This window comes from Piliocolobus tephrosceles, chromosome 1 (genome assembly GCF_002776525.5).
Source record: "Piliocolobus tephrosceles isolate RC106 chromosome 1, ASM277652v3, whole genome shotgun sequence".
NCBI classification, from domain to species: Eukaryota; Metazoa; Chordata; class Mammalia; order Primates; family Cercopithecidae; genus Piliocolobus; species Piliocolobus tephrosceles.
The window spans coordinates 132,479,079-132,503,492 of NC_045434.1; the positions used below are offsets into that span (position 1 = coordinate 132,479,079).

At 41.7% G+C, this 24,414-nt stretch overlaps 1 protein-coding gene and 1 long non-coding RNA gene across 9 annotated transcripts in view; one reads left to right on the forward strand and one right to left on the reverse strand.

Annotated features, from left to right (window-relative positions):
* Positions 1-534: 534 nt before the first annotated feature.
* The window catches only part of LOC111539955, a 31,868-nt gene continuing 7,988 nt past the window's right edge, over positions 535-24,414 (forward strand). For 2 of the 7 annotated variants that reach the window (XR_004229249.1, XR_004229250.1), the window contains exons 1-3: positions 7,945-9,616; positions 23,905-24,041; positions 24,143-24,246. This is a non-coding gene — a long non-coding RNA (uncharacterized LOC111539955). Of the gene's footprint in view, positions 677-7,204; positions 7,416-7,944; positions 9,617-22,621; positions 22,691-23,904; positions 24,042-24,142; positions 24,247-24,414 lie in introns of those variants that run through there. The other 5 variants (XR_002730860.2, XR_002730856.2, XR_002730861.2 and 2 more) reach the window with 5 other exon arrangements.
* The window catches only part of LRRC8C (leucine rich repeat containing 8 VRAC subunit C), a 119,369-nt gene continuing 97,737 nt past the window's right edge, over positions 2,783-24,414 (reverse strand). Inside the window, exons 4-5 of one of the 2 annotated variants that reach the window (XM_023207955.2) lie at positions 17,788-17,822; positions 2,783-3,373 (exon numbers count right to left, since the gene is read on the reverse strand). In XM_023207955.2, the coding sequence (XP_023063723.1) occupies positions 17,791-17,822 (32 nt within the window). In that variant the 3' untranslated portion in view covers positions 2,783-3,373; positions 17,788-17,790. Of the gene's footprint in view, positions 3,374-16,766; positions 16,881-17,787; positions 17,823-24,414 lie in introns of those variants that run through there. The other variant, XM_023207962.2, reaches the window with a different exon arrangement.

Below are 24,414 nucleotides of genomic sequence, written 5' to 3' on the forward strand. Positions count from 1 at the left end.
TGTTCAAGATCTCTGCATCAGGGGAATAGAGGAATAGAAGTATCAGATTGTCTCTTAAATGCCTTGGCCCAGAAGTGACATCACCTTTATTCACTGTCCATTGGCTGGAGGAAGTCACATGGCTCCAACCCAATTGCAACAGCATCTGGGTAAAGTAAAGGAGTACATGGCATATTTGGCAAGAATTGTCTTTGCCACAGTGTGCTTATTGAATCTATGTATATCATGAAACATGGATGATTAGTTAATATGTTTGATAGAATTAAAATTCAAAAATATCTCAACCAAGTGGAAAGATATGCTAAATTAACAAAGAGATATTTAGGAAGATTAAATATAAAGCCCTACACTTTGGTTAAATTAAAAATGAACTATTTTAGTACAAGGTGGAAAATGTCTTGCTTGACACATTTCAAGTAAAAGAAAACCACACAAAACAAATGGTTTTAGTTAACCACATGCTCAGTATGAATCACCAGGGCCTGCCAAAGAAATCTAAAGTAATCATAGCAGCATTAATGGATGTATGAAGTTTAGAATAAAATCGATAACAATCCCCTTGTTTTCTTGGTTGGCTGGACCACATCTGCTGGTGAGTTCAACAAAAGAGGCTCCATTTGAAGAAGAAGACTGAGAAGCTGGAATGAATCCAGAGGAAAGTCAGTAGGATCCTAAGGTTTGTTGAAAGATATGGGGAAAACACTAGACTTCAGATGAAGAGATTCAGGTTTAAGTTTTGAAACTGCCACTTCCAGATGACATTGGGCAAAATTTACTCCCCACTTCTACCCAAAGCTGCATTTCATCTCTCTAAATGTTATCTTCCTTCTGGGCAAAGAGGGAGATCTGTACTTGAATTTCTGAGGCCCTTTCCAACTTGAAAGTTTGGAAGCTATAAAATTACGTCATCTGAGAACAGTTGAAGGAATCAGAGGAGATGTAGCCTAGAGCAGGAAATACTGAACAGGAATATAGGATCTGCTTTAATTATTTGAAAAGTCGTCATGAGAAAAAGAAATTTAGATTTGCTCTGCGTGTCGTGCAAGAACAGATCTATGGCCAGAGGCAAGAGGGTGCGGAGAATATTCTGATTGTCGGCATTTCCTAATGATGGAATGGGCTACCATTGTGACAGAGGGATCATTTAGCAGAAGCAAGATAGAAATTCCCTTCTAGGCCCTCCAAAAGTACCTGGCACAATTATATAAATCTGTGAGAACCATATAAAAAATGTATCATGAGAACCTGCAGACACCCTTACAAATCCCTCCAAATGTGCTCACCTCCAATCTACTTAGTCCATATTTGTCACCCATCAGCATCTTGGGTATCTTCTTGTTCTGGCTCTGTATACTTGATGCCCTTCTTCCAACTTGCTGCTGAGACTGACAAGCTTATTGGGTGTTCCCTTTCTAGGTTGTGACCTTCGCCCCTCTTTAAGATATGACTTTCTCTATCTGCTATTTGGCCCTTCAGACTGAAATTTTGAGCAATAGATGTCACTGTCAATGGCCTTCCCTAGCCAACAGAACAGTGTGCATTTAAATTGACTCCTCTGATATTTTTATGTGATATGGGAGGGGTGTAGGACATGAGACTCCCTGTCAGGGCCACATAGAAGAATCCTACCTTGGGTGGGAGGTTGGACTTGATAACCACTGAAGTCCTCTACTACGCTCAGATTCTATGACTTTAAGATTTATATTTACCTCTGTTCACAGAAATAGAAAGTTTCAATGATTCTTTATCAGTGGTGATGCTCTTTCCAGAATGCCATCATTTAGTAAGTCTCATATATGTATACATACTTCTCTACTCTTGGACTTTGCCACTTACCTACGTTTAAAGCTCTTGGAGCAGCTCATGGAGATAGACTAATCCTTCTTAGTTTACTTGTTTCTGGTGTCCTGAATGACCAAAGGGAGCTCATGAAGTATAGCTGGCTAGAGAAGAAGGGGAAGCAGCATCAGTCGTGGAGCAGTGCTTATGACCCATGTGGTCAAACCATGGCTTTGGACTATTTGGCTGTGAATCCAAGGCTGTTTGAAGAATGGTACGGAGGAAAATCTGGCCATAGCTGTATTGACCCCCAGAATGATTAGATTCCAATGGAAAATAACAGAAGATTAAGACCCTGGTTCCACAGGTATCTTGTACAATGGCTCTTCTTCTTCACAGTGATCTTATTAAAAACCCTGAATCTGATCATCACTCCACTAATACTCTCCAACTCTACTTATAATAATATCCAAACTCCTATCATGGCCTTAATGGTCTGATTCCTGTGTCTCTCTCCAGCCCTATTTCATATACTTATTTTAATATTTACTTCTTGAGGGCAGAAACCTTTTCTTATGTCCTCCTGGACCTGCAATATTGAGACCAGCACGTGGTACAAATCTCAATACCTGTTGGTTAAATAAATGAAACCAGGTGGTTGCAGCGACTCACGTCTGTAATCCCAGCATTTTGGGAGGCTGAGGCGGGTGGCTCACTTGAGGCCAGGAGTTTGAGACCAGCCTGGTCATCATGGTGAAACCCCATCTCTACTAAAATACAAAAAATTAGCCAGGTGTGGTGGCAAGTGCCTGTAATCTCAGCTACTCAGGAGGCTGAGGCAGGAGAATCACTTTAACCCAGGAGGCAGAGGTTGCAGTAAGCCAAGATTGCACCACTGAACTCTAGTCTAGGTGACAGAACGAGACTCTATCTCAATAAATAAATAAATAAATAAATAAATAAATAAATAAATAATTTAAAAAATGAAACCAGTCTTGACTTCCAAAGGACTTTACTGAGTTCATATAATGAGTTCATATAGTTCATCACTATATTCTTAAGAAGAAACCCTTTTTTGAACGCCCACCCCTATATTTCTATGATGTTTCAGGGATGAAAAGCATTCGTTTGATTACTGAGAGGGTAGCCAGAGAAGTGAAGAATAATGTGATGTTCAGTTCAAACTCCTTGGGGGAATTCGGTTGTGAAAATGGAATTACCCAAGTTGAATTCCGCCCAGGATGCCAAGCTTAAGTTATTGGGTAAGTGCACATTAGAAAAATGAATTTTGGCAGCTGCCAAAATATTCTCTTTATGTGAAAGTAAGTGACCTTGGATTTAGTTTCTGTTAACGGCTGGCTTTTTCTGGCAGAGGCAAGAGATGGATACTTTGAAGGAGCCATGGTTTTGCAATGACAGCAGCAGTACCAGGAAACTTGCGGGTTGTTACAGTGCATCCATTTCAGTTAGGAATGTGATGGATCAAATGTGCTTTTTATTTTGCCAGTGTTTGGACTCTTCATTTGGAGAATCACCCATGATTGTAGCTGACTATATTCCAAGATTCATAAGCTTTGGCGCCTGAATCAGATACCTATGGAGAAAAAAAGAAGCAATTTATTCATTCATTTCTTTCTTTTTCTTTTTTTCCTCTCCCATTTAACTGTCCCAAATGTCAGTGAATGAGTCAAATGTTCAATATTTTTCCACAGGGGCTGACTTTGGAGAAGCCAGTACAGTCCATCATAGTGTTTTCTCAACTAGTTCATCGTGACATTCTGGGATTTTGAAAGGACACTTTTTCCACGTCAAGCAGTCCTAGGATGGCTAATATGCCTGTTTTCATTTTTGACAAGACAGAGGGAGGACAGGGTGATAACACAGCAGGATAAAATGGAGAGAGTGGCTGGATGCTGGCTGTTTATGCGTGGATGTTGAGAATAGAAAATGCAGATTGAACTGAGGGTAAGATGCCAGGGACTTGCAAGAGGGCTCCTTCTCTGAATAACCTCATATTCCAGCAAACTCATAAAATTGGAAAATAATTTTAAACAGTGGAAGCCTTCTTTGAGGCATTTATATTTCCTGTTAACAAGGTCACAAATAATCACCTTTATTATGAATCCAAATAAAGTATATGATGCTGCTCATGGTAGGATTGGGAGAGAACCACCCCAAAGTACCTCCCTGACTAGCCTAATATGGTGCTTACAGGTTCTACCCATACTCTTTCTTTGAGTACAAGCACTAGCTCTCAAATATCCTGAGAAAATGCTGGTGTTTTAACTGGGAGAAGAAGATCAATCGACAGGGATGGGGTTGGTTTGTTTAGCTGTCTGCTAAGAATGTAAGAGATCTGCGATGGACTGAATGTTTATGTTTCCCCCAAATTCACGTATTGAAATCCTAATCCCAAGGTGGTAGTATTAGGAGGTGGGGCCAGTCCGCAGAAGCAAGTGCTCTCACAGTGGAGAGCTCCGGGAAGGCAAAAACATCCATGTGTTTGGAGGAGCTAGTGAATGAGCCAGCAGATTCATGCCAACACAGACATGTGTGAGCTACTTAATGGCTATGCCTTCACTTCTTCCTTCCCACTCTCACACAATATCTCCTGTGGTCCACACTAATGGAAAACATGCAGCAAAGGGAATTCTGGGAAATGCAGTTCAGCCTCATCAAGTTGACACCCATCAAGTCACCATACCAGGTCAGTTGATTCCAGGATGTGTGGCCTTTCCATGACAACACATTGCCCCTCCCCAAATGGCTCTGTCCATTGCTTGTTCAATATTTACACCCAAGAAAGCCATTCTTCCTAGGTCAGCCCTGTTTAAGTATTGATGCCACAGGCCTGGAACAGGTCAAGGCATGGTGGAGAAGGACCAGGAGGTGAGCATCATCCTGAGGAAACCCTACAACAATTAAACTGCAGTTGGAAAGAAAAAGAGTCTCATCCTTGGGGTGAGCACAGTAGAGGTAAGGTATTTTGTCTTCCACATATCCCTAGCCTGCCAGTACCACTCTCTCCCATAGTTAGCCACCAGGTACAGCTGTGCTGTCTCTGTACTGCGCTAAAGTGTCCAGCTGATGGGGAGGGAAGACAGTGGGTCGAAATATAACCCTGCTTCTCTCACCAGTCTCAGCAATGTTTCAGCCCAGAGGAATAAAAGCTTTTTTCCCAATCCATGGGCCTGAAGGAGCCACCTTTTTATAATTTGCACAAAGGCATTAGAGGTGTAGCTGTGCCCCTTGAATCATCGGCCTATAGCTGTCTGACATAATACAAAATACATATTTGGTCTTCTATACCAGTTCCTGACACATAGGTCTTAAAAGCCTCATCATTTCCTGAATGATAGGAGTAAGAGAAGCACCATTTGTTGTATTTGGTCTTATTCTCGGTTCCCTGACACAAGAGCTTTTAAGACCCTTGGAATCTCCAGAGTGATGAGTGTCTTTTTTATGCTAATGAGATGACTAGTACCTGGGGTCCCTAGCCAGCTTCAGGATGAGGGCTGGTCACCAGAAAACCAAGCCTTGATGAGAGGGTTGGAACTTTCAGCCATATCTCCCTTCCCCATTCCCCACCTCAACTTCCTGGGAGGGAGGCGGGCTGGAGAGTGTCAATCACTAACAGCCAGTGATTGAAGCAACCATATCTACGCAATGAAACCCCCATAAAAACCCTAAACAACGGGGTTCAGAGAGCTCCTGAGTTGGTGGACACATTCACGGGCTGGGAGGGTGGTGCACCCCAACTCCGTGGGGACAGAAGCTCCTGCACTTGGTACCCTTCTGGACCTCCCTCCAGGTACTGCATTGTCTGTGTACTCATTTGTATCCTTTATATTTTCCTTTATAATAAACTAGTAATGGTAAAATGTTTCTGAGTTCTGTGAGACACTGCAGAAAATGATGAAAGCTTAGGGGATTGTGAGAGCCCCTGATCTGTAAGCAAGCCGGAAGTTATGGGTCACCTGGGGACCCACTGCTTGCAATTGACAAATGAAGCGGGGGCAGTCTTGTGGGACTGAGTCCTTAACCTGTGGGGGCTCGTGTTAACTGTCAGCACAAGCCAACCAGTGTCATAATTGTAGTAAAGTGGACATCCAACACCCAGTTGGTGTCCCCAGAGAATTGGAGAATTGCTCAATATGACCCATAAATTTGGCATCAGAAGTGTGTGAGTGGAGAAAAGGGCTTTTGTTGTTATTGTTGTTTGTTTGTTTTTCATTTGAGAAAGCCAAGCCAGGACAGTTTGCCTGGACTTCAGAGACTGCCTTCAGGCTAGCTCAGCTGCTGGTCTACCTGGCTCAAGCCTGAGAGGACCTCCATGTGAAGAAAGTAGGAGCAGAGATGAAAAACCAAACAACTAGTTTCACACGGGTCCTCCCAAAGCATCAGGACAATGCCGCCTTTGTCCAGGCTTTGAAAAGAAAATAAAACAAATAATAGTTAACAGGATCACATACTTGGTATTGTGCTGAGGATGTTATATGAATTATTCATTCAATAAGCATTTATTGATGACCCAGTATATGCCAGAAAATATTCCAGGTGTTGAGGATATAGAAGAAAACAGACAAAAATCCCTGGCTTCATGGAATTTACATTCCAAAGGGAGAGAGATAAGAGAATTTAAAAAGTAAAATATACGATATGGAAATGATAATAAATGTTATATAGAAAAATAAAACAAAGAAGGGTGCTAGGAAATGCTAGTGAGAGTTGAGGAGGGGAAGGTAGCTCTTTTAAATGTGGTGACCTGGTAAAGATCTCACTTCAAACTGATCTGGGGCCAGGTGCGGCAGCTCACGCCTATAATCCCAGCACTTAGAGAGGGGTAGGCTAGAGGATCGCTTGGGATCAGGAGTTTGAGACATAGTGAGAGCCCATCTGTATTTAAAAAAACAAACACAAACTGATCCAGAGGACATCGCATCAGACAGATTATATTGTTATCATTTCACAGATTAGGAAACTGAAGCTTAGAATATGAAACATTTTCTTAGGAAAAGATCTGTTATCAGCTATTCATATGTTAGAGTCTATCTCTTCCTTAAGTATTTGCATGGCACTTGTTCCTTAGCAGTAGAATGCAAAGCAATTTGTACATGGCTAAGGAATTTTAACACCAAAAATTGTGCTGAAGTTCTGAGAGAAGAGGAGAGCTTTCATCTCTTGGGACTCCTACAATCACAACGCCTTGGTTGGTGGGTCCTGCTTATCTAGTCTTCCTCTTGACCTAGAACAAACCACTTCTGATGCTAGGCAGGGCTCTGTGACCACAGAACAGCTTTTTGTTGTTTTCTCAGCCAATTTTTAATTAGACTTTGTTTTTGTTTTAGCAGTTTTAGGTGCACAGCAACATTGAACAGGAAGTACAGAGTGTTCCCACAAACCCCATACCCTCACACCATACAATCTCCCCAACTAATGACATATTGCCAGAACAGACTTATTTACAAGGTTAACTTCTTCCCTGTCTTGCCCCTTTCTCACAGATAAAATCTGGGCTACAGGTTCCATTGGTATTGCTCTTTGGGTCCCCCATCGCCCACCTCGGCTGCCCAGGCTGTCACGGGCCTGCCATTCTCTCCTTGCAGATGCACAGTACCTGCAAAGGATGTACAACGGTGAGCAGGGCACATGGGCAGACAGATGGCGTGGCTCCACGGTACTTTCGGGGCTGCAAGCTGCGGGGCTGAGAGCTGTCCCTGCTTCGTCCTGTCAACTTAGAGAACCTTCTCCCAGCCAAGGTTATAAATTATTTTCTAGGAATTTCTCAGCCCTGGGTTTCCCCTTTTGCTTTTTAGTTTCTCATCCTGAGTTGGCTCAGCCTGTCCTTCAGATTTGCCTAAAAACTCCCCTTTTAGTGTTGAGCCTTGAATAAATTTTCATCTGCTGCCATGGCTGAGTCACTGCCTAGGTGCTGGGTCCATGCTGTCTCTAGACAGCTGCCTGGCCCTGGGGCTGAGAGGAAGCAGCGTCCAGCCAGACACCCACACCTTCAGACAGAGCCGCTTCTGAGAAGCAGTGGGATAGAAGTGTGTCATCTGCCAGAGGGCGGGACGGGGAGACTTAGGCTGTGGGGAGGGGGAGGAGGAACTGAGCCAGATAGGGGTGGAGGGATTGGGAGGTGGCGGGGGGTGGGGTGGGGGTGACATCAGGCTTGATCTTGCCTGGACTAAGGGGAGGCCATGGGTGAGCTTGCTTTTTGAGGAAAAAGGAGGTGAGATCATTGATGAGCTTTCCTTACTTGAGAGTCAGGGGATGAGGTCACACCTGGGTTTGTGTTATTTGGGAGAAGAAAGAGTGAGATCATGCTGTTTCCCTTATTTTGTATCAATAAGTGAGGGGAGGAGGTACACCTTATTTAAGAGGTTGAGGTGGTTTGGAAGGCCTTCTGCCTCTAAACTGAGGGTTGCCCTGACCGGGCAGAGCCTGGGAGCAACCCCTCCCCAGGCAGTTCAGTGCTTGGCTGGTTTTGCTGTATTGCTCAGGTCACCGAGGGCTGCACTACGGCTTTCATGAGCCCCGATGGCTTTTGCCTTCGTGAGCCTTTTCCTCCATTAAAATTTTTAAAGATTTTACAACTGTGTTGGTATAAAAATTAATATAATACAGGCCAGATTTATTATTATATAAGCAATTTATTTTTCTTCTGATTTGAAAAGAAATTAAAATTAAAACATTTTTGTGGGCCTCTAAAAGCCCTCTGTGCCTATTGCTCCTAATGGATGAATTGGTCCTGAGGTCACTGGGACAGTCAGGACTCTTCTGGCCTTCAGAAAGAAATCTGGGGCTGGAGCCAGAGCAGAGAGGGCCCCACCCACCCCCTAACTTCACTTTACCTCTCTGAGACACTCTACCAGGGAATTGACTAAGAGAACTGTGCAGAGCTGGCCCGTCTTCTTGTAGAGTCACACACCACATAACAATGTTTCAGTCAGCGGCAGATCACATATACGACAGTGGTCCCATAAGATTATAATGGAGCTGAAAAATTCCTACTGCCCTCAGCCCCGCGGCGGCTCGGCTCGCAGCCCTGAAAGTACCGTGGAGCCATGTGGTCACTACCGCCTAGTGATGCTGTAGCTGTTGTAACATTGTAGTGCAACACATTACTCACGTGTTTGTGGTAATGCTGGTGTAAACAAACCTATTGCTAGTCATATAAAAGCATAGCACGTACAATTATGTACAGTACATAATATTTGATAATAAATGACTGTGTTACTGGTTTATGTGTTTACCATACGTTGCTATTTTAGAGTATACTCCTTCTTCTTATTAAAAAAGTTAACTGTAAAGCAGCCTCAGGAAGGTCCTTTGGGAGGTATTCTAGAAGAAGGCATTGTTCTCATAGGAGACGACAGTTCCATGTGTGTCACTGCCCCTGAAGACCTTCCAATGGGCAAGATATGGAGGTAGGTGATATTGATGATCCTGACTGTGGGTAGGCCTAGGCTAATGTGTGTGTTTGTGTTTTAGTTCAAAAAGAAAAAAAAAAAAGAAGAAACTTAAAGAACAAAGATATAAATAGTATTTTTGTACAGTTGTACAATATATTTGTACTTTAAACCAAGTGTTATAAAAGAGACAAAATGTTTAAAAAACGAAAATAATTTTTAAGTCAAAAAGCTCTGGTAAACTAAGGCTAATTTGTTATTGAAAGAGTAAAAAAAAATTTGTTTATACATTGGGTGTAGCCTAAGTGTGCAGTGTTTATAAAGTCTATGGTAGCATACAGTAATGTCCTACGCCTTCATATTCACTCACCACTCACTCACTGACTCACACAGAGCAGCTTCCAGTCCTGCAAGATTCATTCATGGTAAGTGCCTTATACAAATGTACGTTTTTAAATCTTTTATAAAATTTTACTGTCCCTTTGTTTCTGTTTTTAGATGTGCAAATACTTATCATTGTGTTACAGTTGCCTACAGTATTCAGTAGAGTGACATGCTGTGTAGGTTTGTACCTTGGAGCAATAGGCTATTCCATATAGTCTAGGTGTATAGCAGACCGTAACACCTAGGTTTGCATAAGTGCGCTCTATGATGTTCCCACACTGATGAAATCACCTAACAATGTATTTTTCGGAAGGTATCCCTTCCGAACACATGACTATACTAAGAGGGTGATGTGCAGAGGCAGCGTGGTCTGTCAGGCAGCGGGCCAGCTGAGGAGAACTTACTTAAGATGAATTGCCCTCTTAGACTAAGTAATCCATCAAAGAGCAGATACCGGCCATTTCCCTAGATAAAGGCAGAGACCAGTGGTTCATTCATTCATTAAACAAATATTTATTGAACCCTAACTATGTGCTAAGTAATATTCCTTGGGGATACAGATAAGTTCTGGGTCTCATGGAACATATACACTGTACATTTAAATCTCTAAAAGTGTCTATTTATAGCCACAGATAAGTTAGGAAAAGGGGAGAGGGAAACAGTATTAAATTGTTAGAAGCCTTGTCACCTATTACTGCTAACAGCCTGATATGCATTATGTCACTTGACCATTTTAACAACCCTGTGAGGCATGCATTATTATTTCTGTTTCATAAATGAGGAGACAGGCTCACAGAGATTAGGAAGCATGTCCACAATCTCACAGTTCACAAGCCTGGGTTGGAAAGCAGTTCTCATTCATTCCAAGGTGTGTGATATTCCACCTGGTTACTCTGCCTCAATGGTTATGATTTATGTCCAACAGGATTTTGATTACTAATAGTTTTCTCTGAGTGTTTTTTACGGTACAAAGTTATACATACTGCTTCTTGGCAAAGGTGAGGTAAATCACACCAGAAAGAAGCTAAATTCAGAACGAATGGAAATAGAGCCTGGGTTAGAAATGTAGGAAAGGCAGAACCTTCTTAGTCCATCTGGGCTATAGTTTGTAAAGGGTGAGGTCTCAATGTCTGGGGAAGACCACCATAGTCAAGTGGAGAGATTACTTAGGTTTCAGGAGACATGTGTTTTCATGAGTGAAATATTGAAGTAACGTGTCTGTTAAGGTATGTTTCTGTCATCTGGTTAAGATATGAGCTATAGTTACCATGGGTGCTGCAGTGCTGCATATACCAATATACAGACAGTAACTGGTGCAGTGTATAGTACAGCATGAGAAGAAAATAAACATAAAGAAGAAAATAAAGATCACCTATAATCACACCACTAGGTAATAAACATCATTAACATTTTGGTGAATATCCCTCAAGTATTTTATCTATTAATATCATTTAAACAAATATACAACTAAAATCTTATATTCTAATAGGGATTTGATATTTTTCTACTAAACAATATATCACACACATTTAACCCCATGCAGTTAAGTATTCATATACAACATGATATTTAATGGCTACATAGTGTTCAGTTGTGTAGATGTATCATAATTTATTTAAGAAATCCCCTGTTGGGAACTACACTTAATTTGTTGTCATTTTTCTCACTGTTGTATGTAACACAGACATGAACAGCTTTATGCGTAAATCTTTGCAAGAATCCCTAATTACTTCCTAATGGCAAATTCCCAGAAATGAAATAGCTGGCTGACAGAGCTTAAATATGTTCAAGTCTTTTGTAAACAGAAGTCAAGCTTCAAAGAACAAACCCAGTTGGCATTGAAATCCTGGGATGTACAGGACAGAATCTCAGATCAGCTGAGACTCCTTCAGGCAGGCACCAAGGCTCTGGGTACACATGGTTCAGGAGCCAGGAGTCAGAGACCATTGCACTGGAGACCTAGACACAGCAGGTGAATGTCAGTCCTGTTGCAGGAGCTGTTGCTGTTGACTTGTACATGCCACATGCTGGGTGTGTGTGTCTATGTGTGTGTTTGTGTGTGCATGCACACACACATCGAGTGGGGGAAGGGGCAGGAAACTGGGTTCCAGGTGTTCACAGAAGCCAGAAATCTAATTGCCTCTGGATGAACCCTGCTGCCGACGGAGGCAGGGTTAGACTTGCAGTGTGACCTCTCATACATGTGAAATTGTTCATTCATTTTATCCTGCCTCTGCCTACGGCATCTACCAATCTCAACTATTTACAATCTACTTTGAAATAATATAAGCAAATATGTTTTTTCAAAGTTCTTCTCTGCCGTCCTTGTTTTTCCCTATCTACTGACACCCACATATAATCCAATCCTGTTCACACAGCCTGGGTCACATAAATAGTGACTCCAACAGAATCATCATCTTCTGAGACCCATAGTTGCCATCGTTTGTCCATCAACTGTCCTCTGTCTCTGCTTCTAATCCCAAACCCCATTACCCATCCAGTCACTTTAGAAATAGAAGACTACTTTTTTTCCCCTTTAAATATCTGTTAGAATCAGGAGAAGAAGGGAAAGTCATTAAGTTTCCAAATGCCAAAGCACAAATAACTTCTGTAATAAAAGACAACAGGAAGGGAAATGTCCAAGCAGAATTGTCTAGATAGTTCATCAGCTGCTCCTGGAAAAGCATCAGGGAGATTCAGAAGCAACATTGGCAGTGAAACTAAGGTAGGTGCAATGCCTGATGGGCATGAGGAATGGGAATGCCATTCAATGTCCATGAGCCTCCAAACCAATTTGTGAAGGAAAAGGCCCTTTCCTTCTCTCTGGAGGAAGAGGGAGGCTGTGAGATAGTAGGACTCTCATTTTCCAAGGAAAATACCAAAGTGTGACGCTAGGCATCTGGCCAGACTGCATAGGGTGTACCTCACCCTTGGAAGCCAGATGTCTGACACAGTCTTGTGAGTTTTTTGGTGGAGCCCAGTCTACATAGTCACTCTCTTTTCTTTTTTCTTTCTTTCTTCCCTCCTTCTCCCTTCCCCTCCTTCCTCCCTATCCTTTCTCTGTCCCTCCCTCTCTTCCTTCTGCATAGTAAGTAGAGTGTGTAGAACATGATTTAATCCATTTTCATTGATTCTGAAAATTCTCCTGGAATCTCACATTTACCATTAGAAATTATTTTCATTGAATAGGATGAGTATATTTACATAGAAAATCTGGAGACTAGTCTGAGTTGGTAAAGTCCCGAGAAATAGCCTGAAAATTGGTTATGGGCAAATCTCAATTCAGAGTTGCTTTTTTGAGATCTTCCATTTTCTTCTGAAAGTCAAAGGCGGAAGAATTTCAGATTAGCTGAGGTTTCTGGTTGTTGAGTCTGGTTAAATCTTTCCTTGCTACTCTCCTCTCTCCATTTCCAGGTACTGGGAAACTTTTCTGGGTTAAAACATTAGCAAGAACCTAACAAGGAGAAAATTCCCTCTATTTTTACAAACCGTCCGCATCTTTGGCTGCAAGATGAACTTCATATACATAATTATCTCTTGCAGAAAACATTTTATCTTGATTAATTAAAGCACTTCTGCTGCTACCAAAAGCAGGGAGGAATTTCTGGAAAGGACTGCAAAGGCACTTAGCCTCTTTAAAAGCTTTACTGCCTACAAGTCTAGACTAGCCGATGCCTGCTGCTACTTTAATCATTTTATCTAGTATGGCACTTCTGTAGGTGGCGGTTGCATACTTTCCATTACTTCTGTTACAATTTAACACTACCGACATAATCGACAACCTTAATTTAAAAAAATGCTTTTCTATTTTAAATGTCATAGATTCTCATTGTAGAAAATTTAAAAATACAGAGAAACACAAAGAAGAAAATAAAAACCACCTATAATCACATCACTAGGTAATAAACGGCATTAACATTTTTTCTATTCATATGATTAAAAATATACACAACTAAAATCTTACATTCTAATAGGGTTTTGATGTTTTTCTACTAAACAATATATCACACACATTTCCCCATGCAGTTAAGTATTCATATACAACATGATATTTAATGACTATGCATCGTTCAGTTGTGTAGATGTATCATAATTTATTTAAGAAATCCTTTGTTGGGGACCACAAATAATTTGTTGTCATTTTTGTCACTGTTGTATGTAACACAGACATAGAACAGCCTTATGCGTAAGTTTTCTCAAGAATCTCTAATTACTTCCTAATGGCAAGTTCCCAGAAATGGAATAGCTGGCTGACAAAGCTTAAACATTTTCAAGTCTTTTGCTATAATCTTGCCAAACTGGCCTCCAGAAAGTATGCACCAATTTATTCTCCTAAAGAGTTTTAAAGGGAGTAACTCTTTATCTACATTTTCAACAGCATTCAGTCTTCAAAGTAAAAGTTTACCAATTTGACAGTTGAAAATGAGAATCTAATTTTTAGTGAAATTTCCTAGAATCCTAGTGAGGTTGAATCCTGTTTCATATGTGTAATTGGTCATTTGTATGCAGGCCCTAGGGAATGGTTCCCTAATGCTGTCTTCTCAGTTTCCTGCTGGGATGGTTATCTGTTACCTTTCAGTTTGCAGGTGAGCTAATTGTTTGGTAGTTTCCATTGTCAGATCATTTCTAAAAATAATTTTTTTCAACCTTTATTTTAGAGTCGGGGTGCATGTGCAGGTTTGTTACAAAGCTATATTGTGTGATGCTGAAGTTTGGAATACAAATACATCACTCAGAGAGTGAGCATGGCACCCAGTAGTTTTTTTCAACACTTACCCCCACCCACTTCTTGTATTTCCCAGTGTTCCCATTTTTATGACCATGTGTATCCAATGTTTAGCTACCACCTATAAGTGAGAACATGCAGTATTTGGTTTTCTGATTCTGTGTTAGTTTGCTTAGGATAATGGTTTCCAGTTCCATCCATGTTGCTGCAAAGGACATGATTTCATTTATTTATGGTGTATACATACTCCATTTTCTTTATCCAGTCCAGAATTGATGGGCATCTGGTTTGATTCCACATCTTTGCTATTGTGAAAAGCACTGTGATAAACATATGTGTGCATGTGTCTTTTTGGTAGAATGATTTATCTTCCTTTACCCAGAAGAGGGATTGCTGGGTCAAATGGTAATTCAACTCTCAGTTCTCTGGGAAATCTCCAAACTGCTCTCCACAGTGGCTGAACTAATTTACATTCCCACCAACAGTTTGTAAGTGTTCCCTTTTCTCCACAGCCTTGCCAACATCTATCTTTTGACTTTTAACAAAAGCCATTCTACTGTGAGATGGTATCTCACAGTGGTTTTGATTTACATTTCTCTGATGATTAGTTATGATGGACATTTGTTCATGTTTGTTGGCTACTTTTATGTCTTCTTTTGAGAAGTATCTGTTCATACCCTTTGCCCACTTTTTAATGGGGTTATTTGTGTTTTGTTTGTTGATTTGTTTTAGTTCCTTCTTGATTCTGGATATTAGACCTTTGTTGGAAGCATAGTTTGTGAATATTTTCTCCCATTCTTTAGGTTGTCTTTTTACTTCCTTGATAGTTTACCTTGCTGTGCAGAAACTCTTTAGTTTAATTAGGTCCTATTTGTCCATTTTTGCTCCAAAAATTAATTTTATGGCAATGTTTGTTTTATATATGCTTCATTTTTTAAAAAAATCTTCTCTAAGAAGGTCATGGAAAGTGAATGCACCTTAAAAACTGTCCAAATTACTGTGCTTTCAAATTTGCAAGTAATCTTTCTTCCTAATCTACTTATGTAATTACTCGTTTCGAAATTTTGTACTGACTCTTTTTCACTTTTCAAATGAAAACCAAACCTACTTTGAAAAAACTAGGTAGAGCCACACTGCTCAAGATAGTAGCCACTAGCCACATGTGGCTATTTCCTTTTAAATTTTAAAAATAAAATAATTAAAATTTCACTTCCTCACTTGCTCAGCCATGATTAGTAGCTACCATTTGAACATCACAGATGTTTTGGACAGCACTGATCAACATTTTTATAGATAGTTCTGGACAGCACTGATCAACATTTTTAACTGTTCCCATCCTTGGACATGCTCCCTTCCACATGTCCGAGCCTCTCCTTAGAATGCCTGTCTCCCTTTCTTTGGCTAATTCTTGCTTATTCCATGTGGTGAACAGGTCTATGCAAACCTAACTCTAAAGGCCAAGGGAGTTGAGAGGCCAAAGAAAGAGGCTGACAAATTCAGTTTCTCAGAAAAAAAAAAAAGAAAAAAACCAACATTTATTAGGGACTTAGGTATAGAAGCAAGGTCTCTGGTGGCCTTGAGACATTGGATTCCTACGCTTGTAGCAAGATTTTAGAGTAAAACGTGCAGTTGGTCATGTTTCAGATTTTCTTGTGAAACTTCTGACTATTGGGAAGGTTAGGGAAGCATCTTTTTCAGGCTATCTATGCTATAACATTGTTTAAAGACCTTACTGCATAAAACCTTGCTATGTAGGAGTCAAACATTAGCCATCACAGCAATTTCACTTCAGGATGGCATCACTCTTGCCGTGCAATAAGCTGTTTTCCTATACCACTTGTCCTTCAACATACAGCTCGGATAGCACCTACTCTGGGGAAGCCTTTAAGCCTTTCCTGACTACATGTTTCCCTACCTGGATTGCATGCCCTTCTTCGGCCCATTAGAGGCGTGGGCATAGAGTACTCATTGCAGTCCATCTTGGATGTTTGTTCACGGGTCCTTGTCCCTTACCAGCTCACTGGGGGAATTGTATGTGCCTTTACATTCTGATTCTCTAGTTCTCAGCTAAGTTCTGAAAAATAGACAGAACTTGGTGTATGCTGAATAAATAGACTGCTCACCATTTGCCCCACCCTGTGCAGAGGCAATGGTTTATCCTTAAAAATTCTCAAGAGCTAAAAACATAACAAAAAAAATTCAAGGAGCAACATATTTATATTAGGGACAATTCAATTATTAAGAATAATAAAATAATGAAATACACAGGTATATTTTGTGAGCTGACTCACAAAGGACAGTGACCACAACAATACTATAATATTGCTCTTATTTATATACATATATACACACATGTATTACCTCTATGCTTGAACAAGTATATATTATTGGAGCAATTCTAAATAATATCAATCTAATTATTCTCACCATAAGTAAAAGCCTATTTGAAAGCATATCTCTTATCTTTAGTCCTCCAGAGTCTTTCTGGGTCTTCATCTAATTTTTCTTCTAATGTTACAGCATATTGCTGGCAGAATGTGCATTTGTCCAGAATGTGCCAAGCCCAGAAACTTTTTTCTCTTTTAAATAAAAAAAAATCACAATTAATATGTAATTCTTAGAGGAAAAATTCTAAAATATAAGAGAGAGCCCACTTATAATCCTGCCACTGAATGACAATCTCTGTTTGCATTTGGATGTTTATCTTCTTCCTTTTTTTTTTTTGAGATGGAGTCTCCCTCTGTCAGCCAGGCTGGAGTGCAGTGGTGCGATCTCAGCTCACTGCAATCTCCGTCTTGTGGGTTCAAGTGATTCTCCTGCCTCAGCCTCCTGAGTAGCTGGGATAACAGGTGTGCACCACCTCGCCCAGCTACTTTTTGTATTTTTAGTAGAGATGGGGTTTCACCGTGTTGGCCAGGATGATCTCGATTTCTTGACCTCAGGTGATCCACCCACCTCGGCCTCCCAAAGTGCTGGGATTACAGGCGTGAGCCACAGTGCCCGGCCCCAATTTTTAAACATATATATATATTTTTTCTTTCTTGCATAAATGAGATCACACTGTGTATAATTTTTTGAATTTACTTTTTTCAATTAACACATAATGAATTATATGTCAATAAATATATTTGTAACATTATTTTACATGTCTACCTAGCATTTTATTATAAAAATGTATCATTCTCATTTTTTGGAAACTTAGATCGTTTTCATTTCTCCCCACATCATGTTAATAGTGATGTGATGGTTCTCTATCTGCCTAAGTGTTTTCCAGGGATCTGCCAATCTGACTCTATTCTCTTCCAAGGGAGAAACAAGGAATGGCCTCCTTTTGTGGCCTTAGCGGGTATCAGGGAAAAGTGATTATAAACCTGCTTAGGCCAACCCAGGAACAAACCAGCCAAATTAATGTGTTCAGAGTGTTATTCTGAGTTCACTGGGCCAGGGTTAGTGGATTCTCCAAAAAGAGTCTCAGGCAAAGCTTACCTGCTAATGCTTTTCTGGGAGGTGCCATGGCAGCGCTGCAAAAATAAGAGAAAAGGAAAATTCAGGCTGGGAGGAAGGAAAGTGAATACTTGTTAACGAGTTGGTCATAGCTTCATGACAAAACAGCTAGTTGCTTGGTGGTATGAGACATCCCTGGCAGGACAAACCAAACCACTGAGCCTAGGAATCACCCGCAGGAGGAAGGGAGGGCGTAGAATTTATTGGCAGCCCCATCAGGGCTTTTTTTTTTTTTCCTCTGTTTGGTCTAATTTCACCTTACAGGCATAAACTGCCTCTCACTTTCAGGTTATGTCATCTAGTCCCTCTGAAGAGCCACTGTAGGGGCCAGTCTCATACTCCAAATTGCGGCGCTTCCTCTGTAACGGAAAGTGGTGGGAAGAGTCAGGGGCTCCCAGGGTGTGGTCAGGGGAGCATGGGTGCCAGAGATGCTGTGGCTCCCTGCTGTGGCAGAGAGGGTCCTGCCAGAGGCTGAGGCAGGGGTTGCAAAATAACTAAGCAATTGCACCATCAGAGGAGAAGTGTGCTCTCTAGCGTTTCAACCTGTGGTCTTCCCAGTAGTATCAAAGCCCTTGGTTGGGAGAACCAAAGCATTCTGCAGAGTGCTGTCCAGAAGAAACACGAAGGCCTGTGCTACCCAGGAGGGTAGGGCAGGAACAGAGCATTAGAAAGAACAGGAAAATGAAACTAAGTTCTGTGGGCAGGAAAGCTCCACCTTTCCTCTGGGGACAGAAAAAGAGCAAGAGGTCTGATGGGGACACGTGGCTAACCAAGCTACGTCTTCCACTGTGTCTCTCGCCCTGGGTTATCCAGCCCACAGGACTCCAAGCAGGCAGACCGGACTTACCCAGGGAGCAGGCTTGAAGGAGGATGGGCAGATACAGACTTTTGCATATCCTCATATACCCAGAGAATGGCACCTCACAAATGAACACACCAGTACAATAAGAGGCAGAGGGAGGAGGAGAGCTTTGCACTGAGAATGGCACTCAGAGTTCATGTAAACTGGGTGATTTCCTTTTGACTTTCTAGACATGAAACAGGGCAAATTTCCTGTAATCAGCTGGAAAACAGCAGCAAAGCAAAGAAACCAGGGTGTGAAATGAGGAGGAAGAGGCAGGGACAAAGGACAATGAGTCTGCTGGGTAGTTTTCCTGAGGTCTAGTGATGCCAAGGACAAGCTGAAGTAACACATTAATGTTTATGAGTCTCATGCACCGTGAAATGCTTGGGGCATTGTTAATCTGCCACCTCTTGGCTTCTCTCTGCAGTCTTTGGTTTTCTAAAACACGAGATGGTAGTTTCTTTCTTTTTGCAAGAATTTGAACAGAGAGAGGAGGCTCTGACAGACTGTAAGATTATCCTGCCTTTGAATGTAACTAGGATGGGCTTAAATACCGTCCCCAGTTTCCCACTGCTGGAGGATAAAATAAAGAGCTCTCTGGCATGGGTGGCATACACAGGGCACTCTCAAGCTGATCCTCACGTCTTTCCATCTTTACCTTCCATCCATTCCAATGGCCATGACCCTTCCCTGGCACCAAGCCCTCCAAATGACACCACATGGTCTCTCAGGCCCCTGTCCCCATCCTAAAAGCTCTTTCCCTGACGTCCTTTCATCTCTCTTCTGGGGATCACTTGCATGAAGACTCAGTTCAGGTTCATCTCCTGAAAGCTTTCCCATGGTCAGGTGACTCTGGCCCACTTTCCCCACTGCTCCTCGTGTGAACAGACGTCTAGGTTAGCTCTTACAACACACTGTAGCTATCTGAATGCATGGATGCCTTTTCCTATTAGATTATGGACTTTTTGAGAACAAGGATCATAGTATTGATTTTTGGTCCTTAAGTATCTAGAACAGTATCTGCTACCTAGAAGGTGCCCAGAAAATGCTGGTCATTGAGAAAGCAGTTGTGTTTCCAGAGGACTTCACTTACACACTCACTGCATCACTCATCCTGCTACCCAGTGGTAGCTGTTTAGCTGTGACTCCTCCATGATGCTCCAGCTCCTTGAGGACAAAGATACAAACTTGCTGCCTTTATGATGCTGTCTAGCACATTCTGCATGTTAAAAAATGTTGACTTTAGGAAAATGTACAATATTGTAGATACTTTTTATATTATCCAGAGCCAGAGCTCAGTTTATAGTCATCATGAGACTAGCAAATTTTCTGAGTGCAAGCATCGAGCTAGGCATATAATATACCTCAGACCACTGGTCCTCACAGGAACTTTTCAAATGGGTTTCCATTTTACAGATGAGGAGGATGTAGCTTAAGGAGCTAAGTGATTTGCTCCAAAACATACATGGAGAAAGTGGCAGAGATGGGATATAAACTCTGGACTGATTGTGTAATGGCCATGCATGACATCAGGGCCTCCCAGGCTCAGATTCTCTGATGCAGCCCAAGTTTTGGCTGTAGCCCTTAGCGCCCATAATGCCAGCTACCTGTCAACATCTGAACTTCAGAGAAGAGGGAACACACCATCTTCCCCAGCGCCACTCAGCTCTTCTCACAGCCCACCAAACTGCTCCATGATAGAGCTAATCAGGCACTTGGCTGAGGTGGGACCAGCATCAGTACATTTTAGTACTTTCTGGGAAGGGCCAGTATATGGATATCTTTAATATAAACAGAGGCTGGAGAGTTTCAATGAACTTGCTCAAAGTCATGGATCAGGTAAATGGACAGTAAGAATTGGAACTCCTTTTGGACTCCAGGGCTTGTGCTGGAAATGCAGGTCAGGCCTATCTTGTGGTCCACCTCGAAAGTCAGGGTAAGGCCCACAGACAATATCAAGAAGACACTGGGAAGGTTTTTGAGCAGAGGAGCAATAAGGGCAGAGTTACAGCTGGGAACAGCTGTAACTGTGGAGAAGAGGAGAGAGTCTAGTGTGGAAGGGGGAGCAGCTCATGATGAGATTATTTAGAGGCAGTTGCAAATATGAGAGTTGTGCCTAGAAGGGGTTTGCTTCTAAACACAGGAAGCTTGAGATGATAGGCAGGAGGAAATGTCCAGAAGGCAGTTGGAGGTGGGAGGTGGAAAAGAGATGCTAACCAGAAGTAGAAATCTGAGAGTCGCCAAAGAAAGGCTGCCAACCTAGCCCTGAAGGTAAATGAGGCCACCAAGTGCTGGGGTAAGGACAAAGGAGTACACAAGGCTGAGGGATAAGCCTGAAGATTTGGCTTATCCAGAGGGCAGAAGAGGAGGATTGTGAAAGACAGGAAAGAGGTGCAGGTCAAGCAGCGACTTGTATCAGGCTGATCAAACAACTGGACAACAGACACCAGAATCCCTCCTACAGGATGGAAGTGTGTAGAGAAACACGTGGGTAAGCCGCTGGGGGGCCAAGGGTGAGCGTGAGGAGGTGGAGAGTGAGAGACCAGGAAACAAGAGAGAAAGTGAGTGGGCCCTCTGCCAGAAGTGAGGAACCTGAGACGGGTGTTGCGGCGCAGAGAAAAAGACGGAAGGGTTGGGAGAGGGAAGAGGGGGGTGGCTTTCACAAACATGGGGTTTTAGAGTAGCTTGCACTGCTCTCATGAATGCTCTGCTGTCTCTCCAAACCTTCATTAAAGTTTCTACAATGCACAAAAACCTAGTGTGAGTGCTGGGGGAAATCCAGGAAGAGGGCAGTGGTTTGCTCAAGAACAGGGATCAAACTCTAGAATGGAGATCTATCGTAAGCAATGGTGAGCTGATGAATGGAAGACATTCCATAGAGACAGAGCTCAGAGTCAGTGGCCTGAAAACGTAAACACATTGGAAATTTATGAAACCTTAGGGAGGGCAGTGAACTTGGGGGTACAGCCAATTTCATCTAAATCTTAAGGAGTGATGCAAGCCCTCAATGAATTGGTTTGGAGATTTAGTAGGCTGGACGGAGAACGCAGATCTTAATACAGCACTACATAGACACAGTTTACATCAGCCATTATAGGGCAGGCTGCCCAGCAGCGAGTCATTAGTTTAAATTGTTTGCTAGAGAACATCTCTGGGACTTTTCTGGTCCCTTTGCTCATGAGTAATTATTTCCTAGAAAACTTTTTCCAACCCCTAAATGTTCCTCCTGATCTAGAAGAATGATGTGACCCAACTGAGAAGGCTGCCACAAAGCAAGGAGGCAGAAGCCTAGAGACCTGCTCTCGCTGCCTGTACTGCAGTCGCTGGGAGGGTTTGTAACCTTCACTAGGGTCAGGCTGGGGAGGGCAGGAAGCTAGGGCCCTGAGTACATTTCTCTGTTGGGATAAAAACGGAAGCTCAGGGGTTTGGCTAAGGCCCCACCCCTGGTCTCTCCACATTTTCACCACAGAGACTGATGAGACATTTCCTCTTATTCATTCGTGTAAGTCACAGACAAGGGGTGTGTGTACACACCCATCTCTGAGCATTTAGGAAATTTTGGCTTACACTAGGAGAAGCAAGAGTGTTAATCAAAATTTGTAAAAGTGCCTCATTGAAATCTTGTCAAAAAGATAATGATTTTAAAGAGGCAATAATATGAAATGATGGCTCTCTTGTAGCTATTTCATAATATGTATTCTGCCAGGCTCTCCTGGCTTGCCCAAAGAAAAGGAGAAATGAAAACACTAGGTTTGTCATTTTTCTGCTTTTCTATGATAATTGCTGGATATGCTGAAAGAATGTATGAAATTCATGAGTGTTTCTTGGCCTCTATGCATCCTATATTTCTTATCTATAAATGTTAGCAAACATTAAAGAGTTAGAGGTCCTTACATGTAAAACATTTAAAAGTGCTGCTCCATGGTTGAAGAATTTGGTGTGAGATTGTGTGACAGATTGTATTTTTCATAGATGGCTACAACGATATCTCCTGTTCCACATATTCTTAAGATGTGACACTGGCACTTCTCCCATTGAAAGGTGGGTTCTATGTCTTCTCTGCCTCTGCTACAAAACGGGGCAAGATTTATGACTGTTTTAACTAATAAGAGTATGGCAGAAGTGAGGAACGTGACTTTCGAGGATAGGCCATGACAGATGATGCAGCATCCTTTGTGTCTTTTGGAACACTTGTTTTGGACCCTAAGCTATCATGTAACATGCCTGACTACCCTGCAGCTGTCATGCTGGGAGGAAGCCCAGGCTGCATGGGGAGGTTTGCTCTGGCCGATAGCCCCAGCTGAGGTTCCTGCCAACAGCTAGAATCAAATGCCAGACTTGGGAGTGAAGATGCCTCCAGATGACTGTAGCTCCCAGCCATTAAGTCTTGCCAACCGAGGTGCCACACATCATGGAGCATAAATAAGAGGTCTTTGCTGTGCCAGAATCCTTACCTACAGAATCTGAGTGTCATAATGTAGTTGCTTTACACCGCTAAGTTTTGGGCTGGTTCGTTACACAGAAATATTAGTTGGAACAGATATAAAACCAGGAGCCCTGTTCACTCCCTGAGTCCTTCCAAGATACTTTGTTGGAGAGTTACAGCTTCTTGAAACATTATTTGAAAACCTCTGGACTAACTACTCTTCAATAGCTCCAAAATCTCTGTTTGTAATAAACCTAGAATTTAAGAGCTTCATCAAGAAAGAGAAGAATCTCACCTAGTTTTATGGATTGAATTCCATCCCCCCAAAAGATGTTGAAGTCCTACCTCTCAGGACCTGTGAATATGACCTTATTTGGAAACATGGTCTTTGCAGATTATCAAGTTAAGATGAACTCATAAGGGTGTATTACTATGTTCTTATAAAAAGGGGACATTTTGACATAGACATAGATACACACAGGGAGAATGTCATATGAAGATAAAAGCAGAGATGGAAGTAATGCATCTACAAATCAAGGATCATCAATGATTGCCAGCAAACTATCAAAAATGAGGAGAGAGGGATGTAACAAACTCTTCCTTACAGTCCTTAGAAGGAACCAACCCTGCTGCAAACATCGTGCTTTAGAACTGAGACAATAAATTTCTGTTTAAGCCACCCAGTTTGTGGTACTTTGTCATGGTAGCCCGAAGAAACTCATGTACCTAGGAGTGAATTTGAACAGAGATGATGGTCCCTCACATTCTAAGGGCCTCAGTTAACAGAGTTAGGCCTTTTGATTAATTCAATTTTTTTTTTTTTTTTTAGAGTCAACTGGGTACAAGTCACAATGGTAAGCACCACAGAGAAATACAGAGATAAAGAAGTCTTGGTTTCTGCACTCACTGGGCCTCCAACTTTGGAAGGAAAGATATGATAAGTCCTAAAACAACATAATCCAAGTGGTAAGTGTCCTAAATAATGGGGCAGGTAGAAAGTGTTAAGAGAAAGTCTAAATAAGTCTTGAAAACTCTTTAAAAAGTCTCATGGATTTTAATACATGCAGGGCCCTAGATTGGATTTGGACGGATGAAACTGACAATAGAAAGGGCATTTCTATGAATATCCAACACTCTGCATGTCCCTGTCTGATCAAAGTACATAGACAGAGTAAGTATAACTCCTTTATTATTGAGCCTACTTAAAGCATTTGTAGAATCCTGGATACATTTTTGTATAATTTTTTTTCCTCCCTGTATATATAAGAAAAAAACGATTCTAAATATTTGAAAACAACCTAGAATGCAACTTTTATCTTACAGTTGTTTACCATAGTGT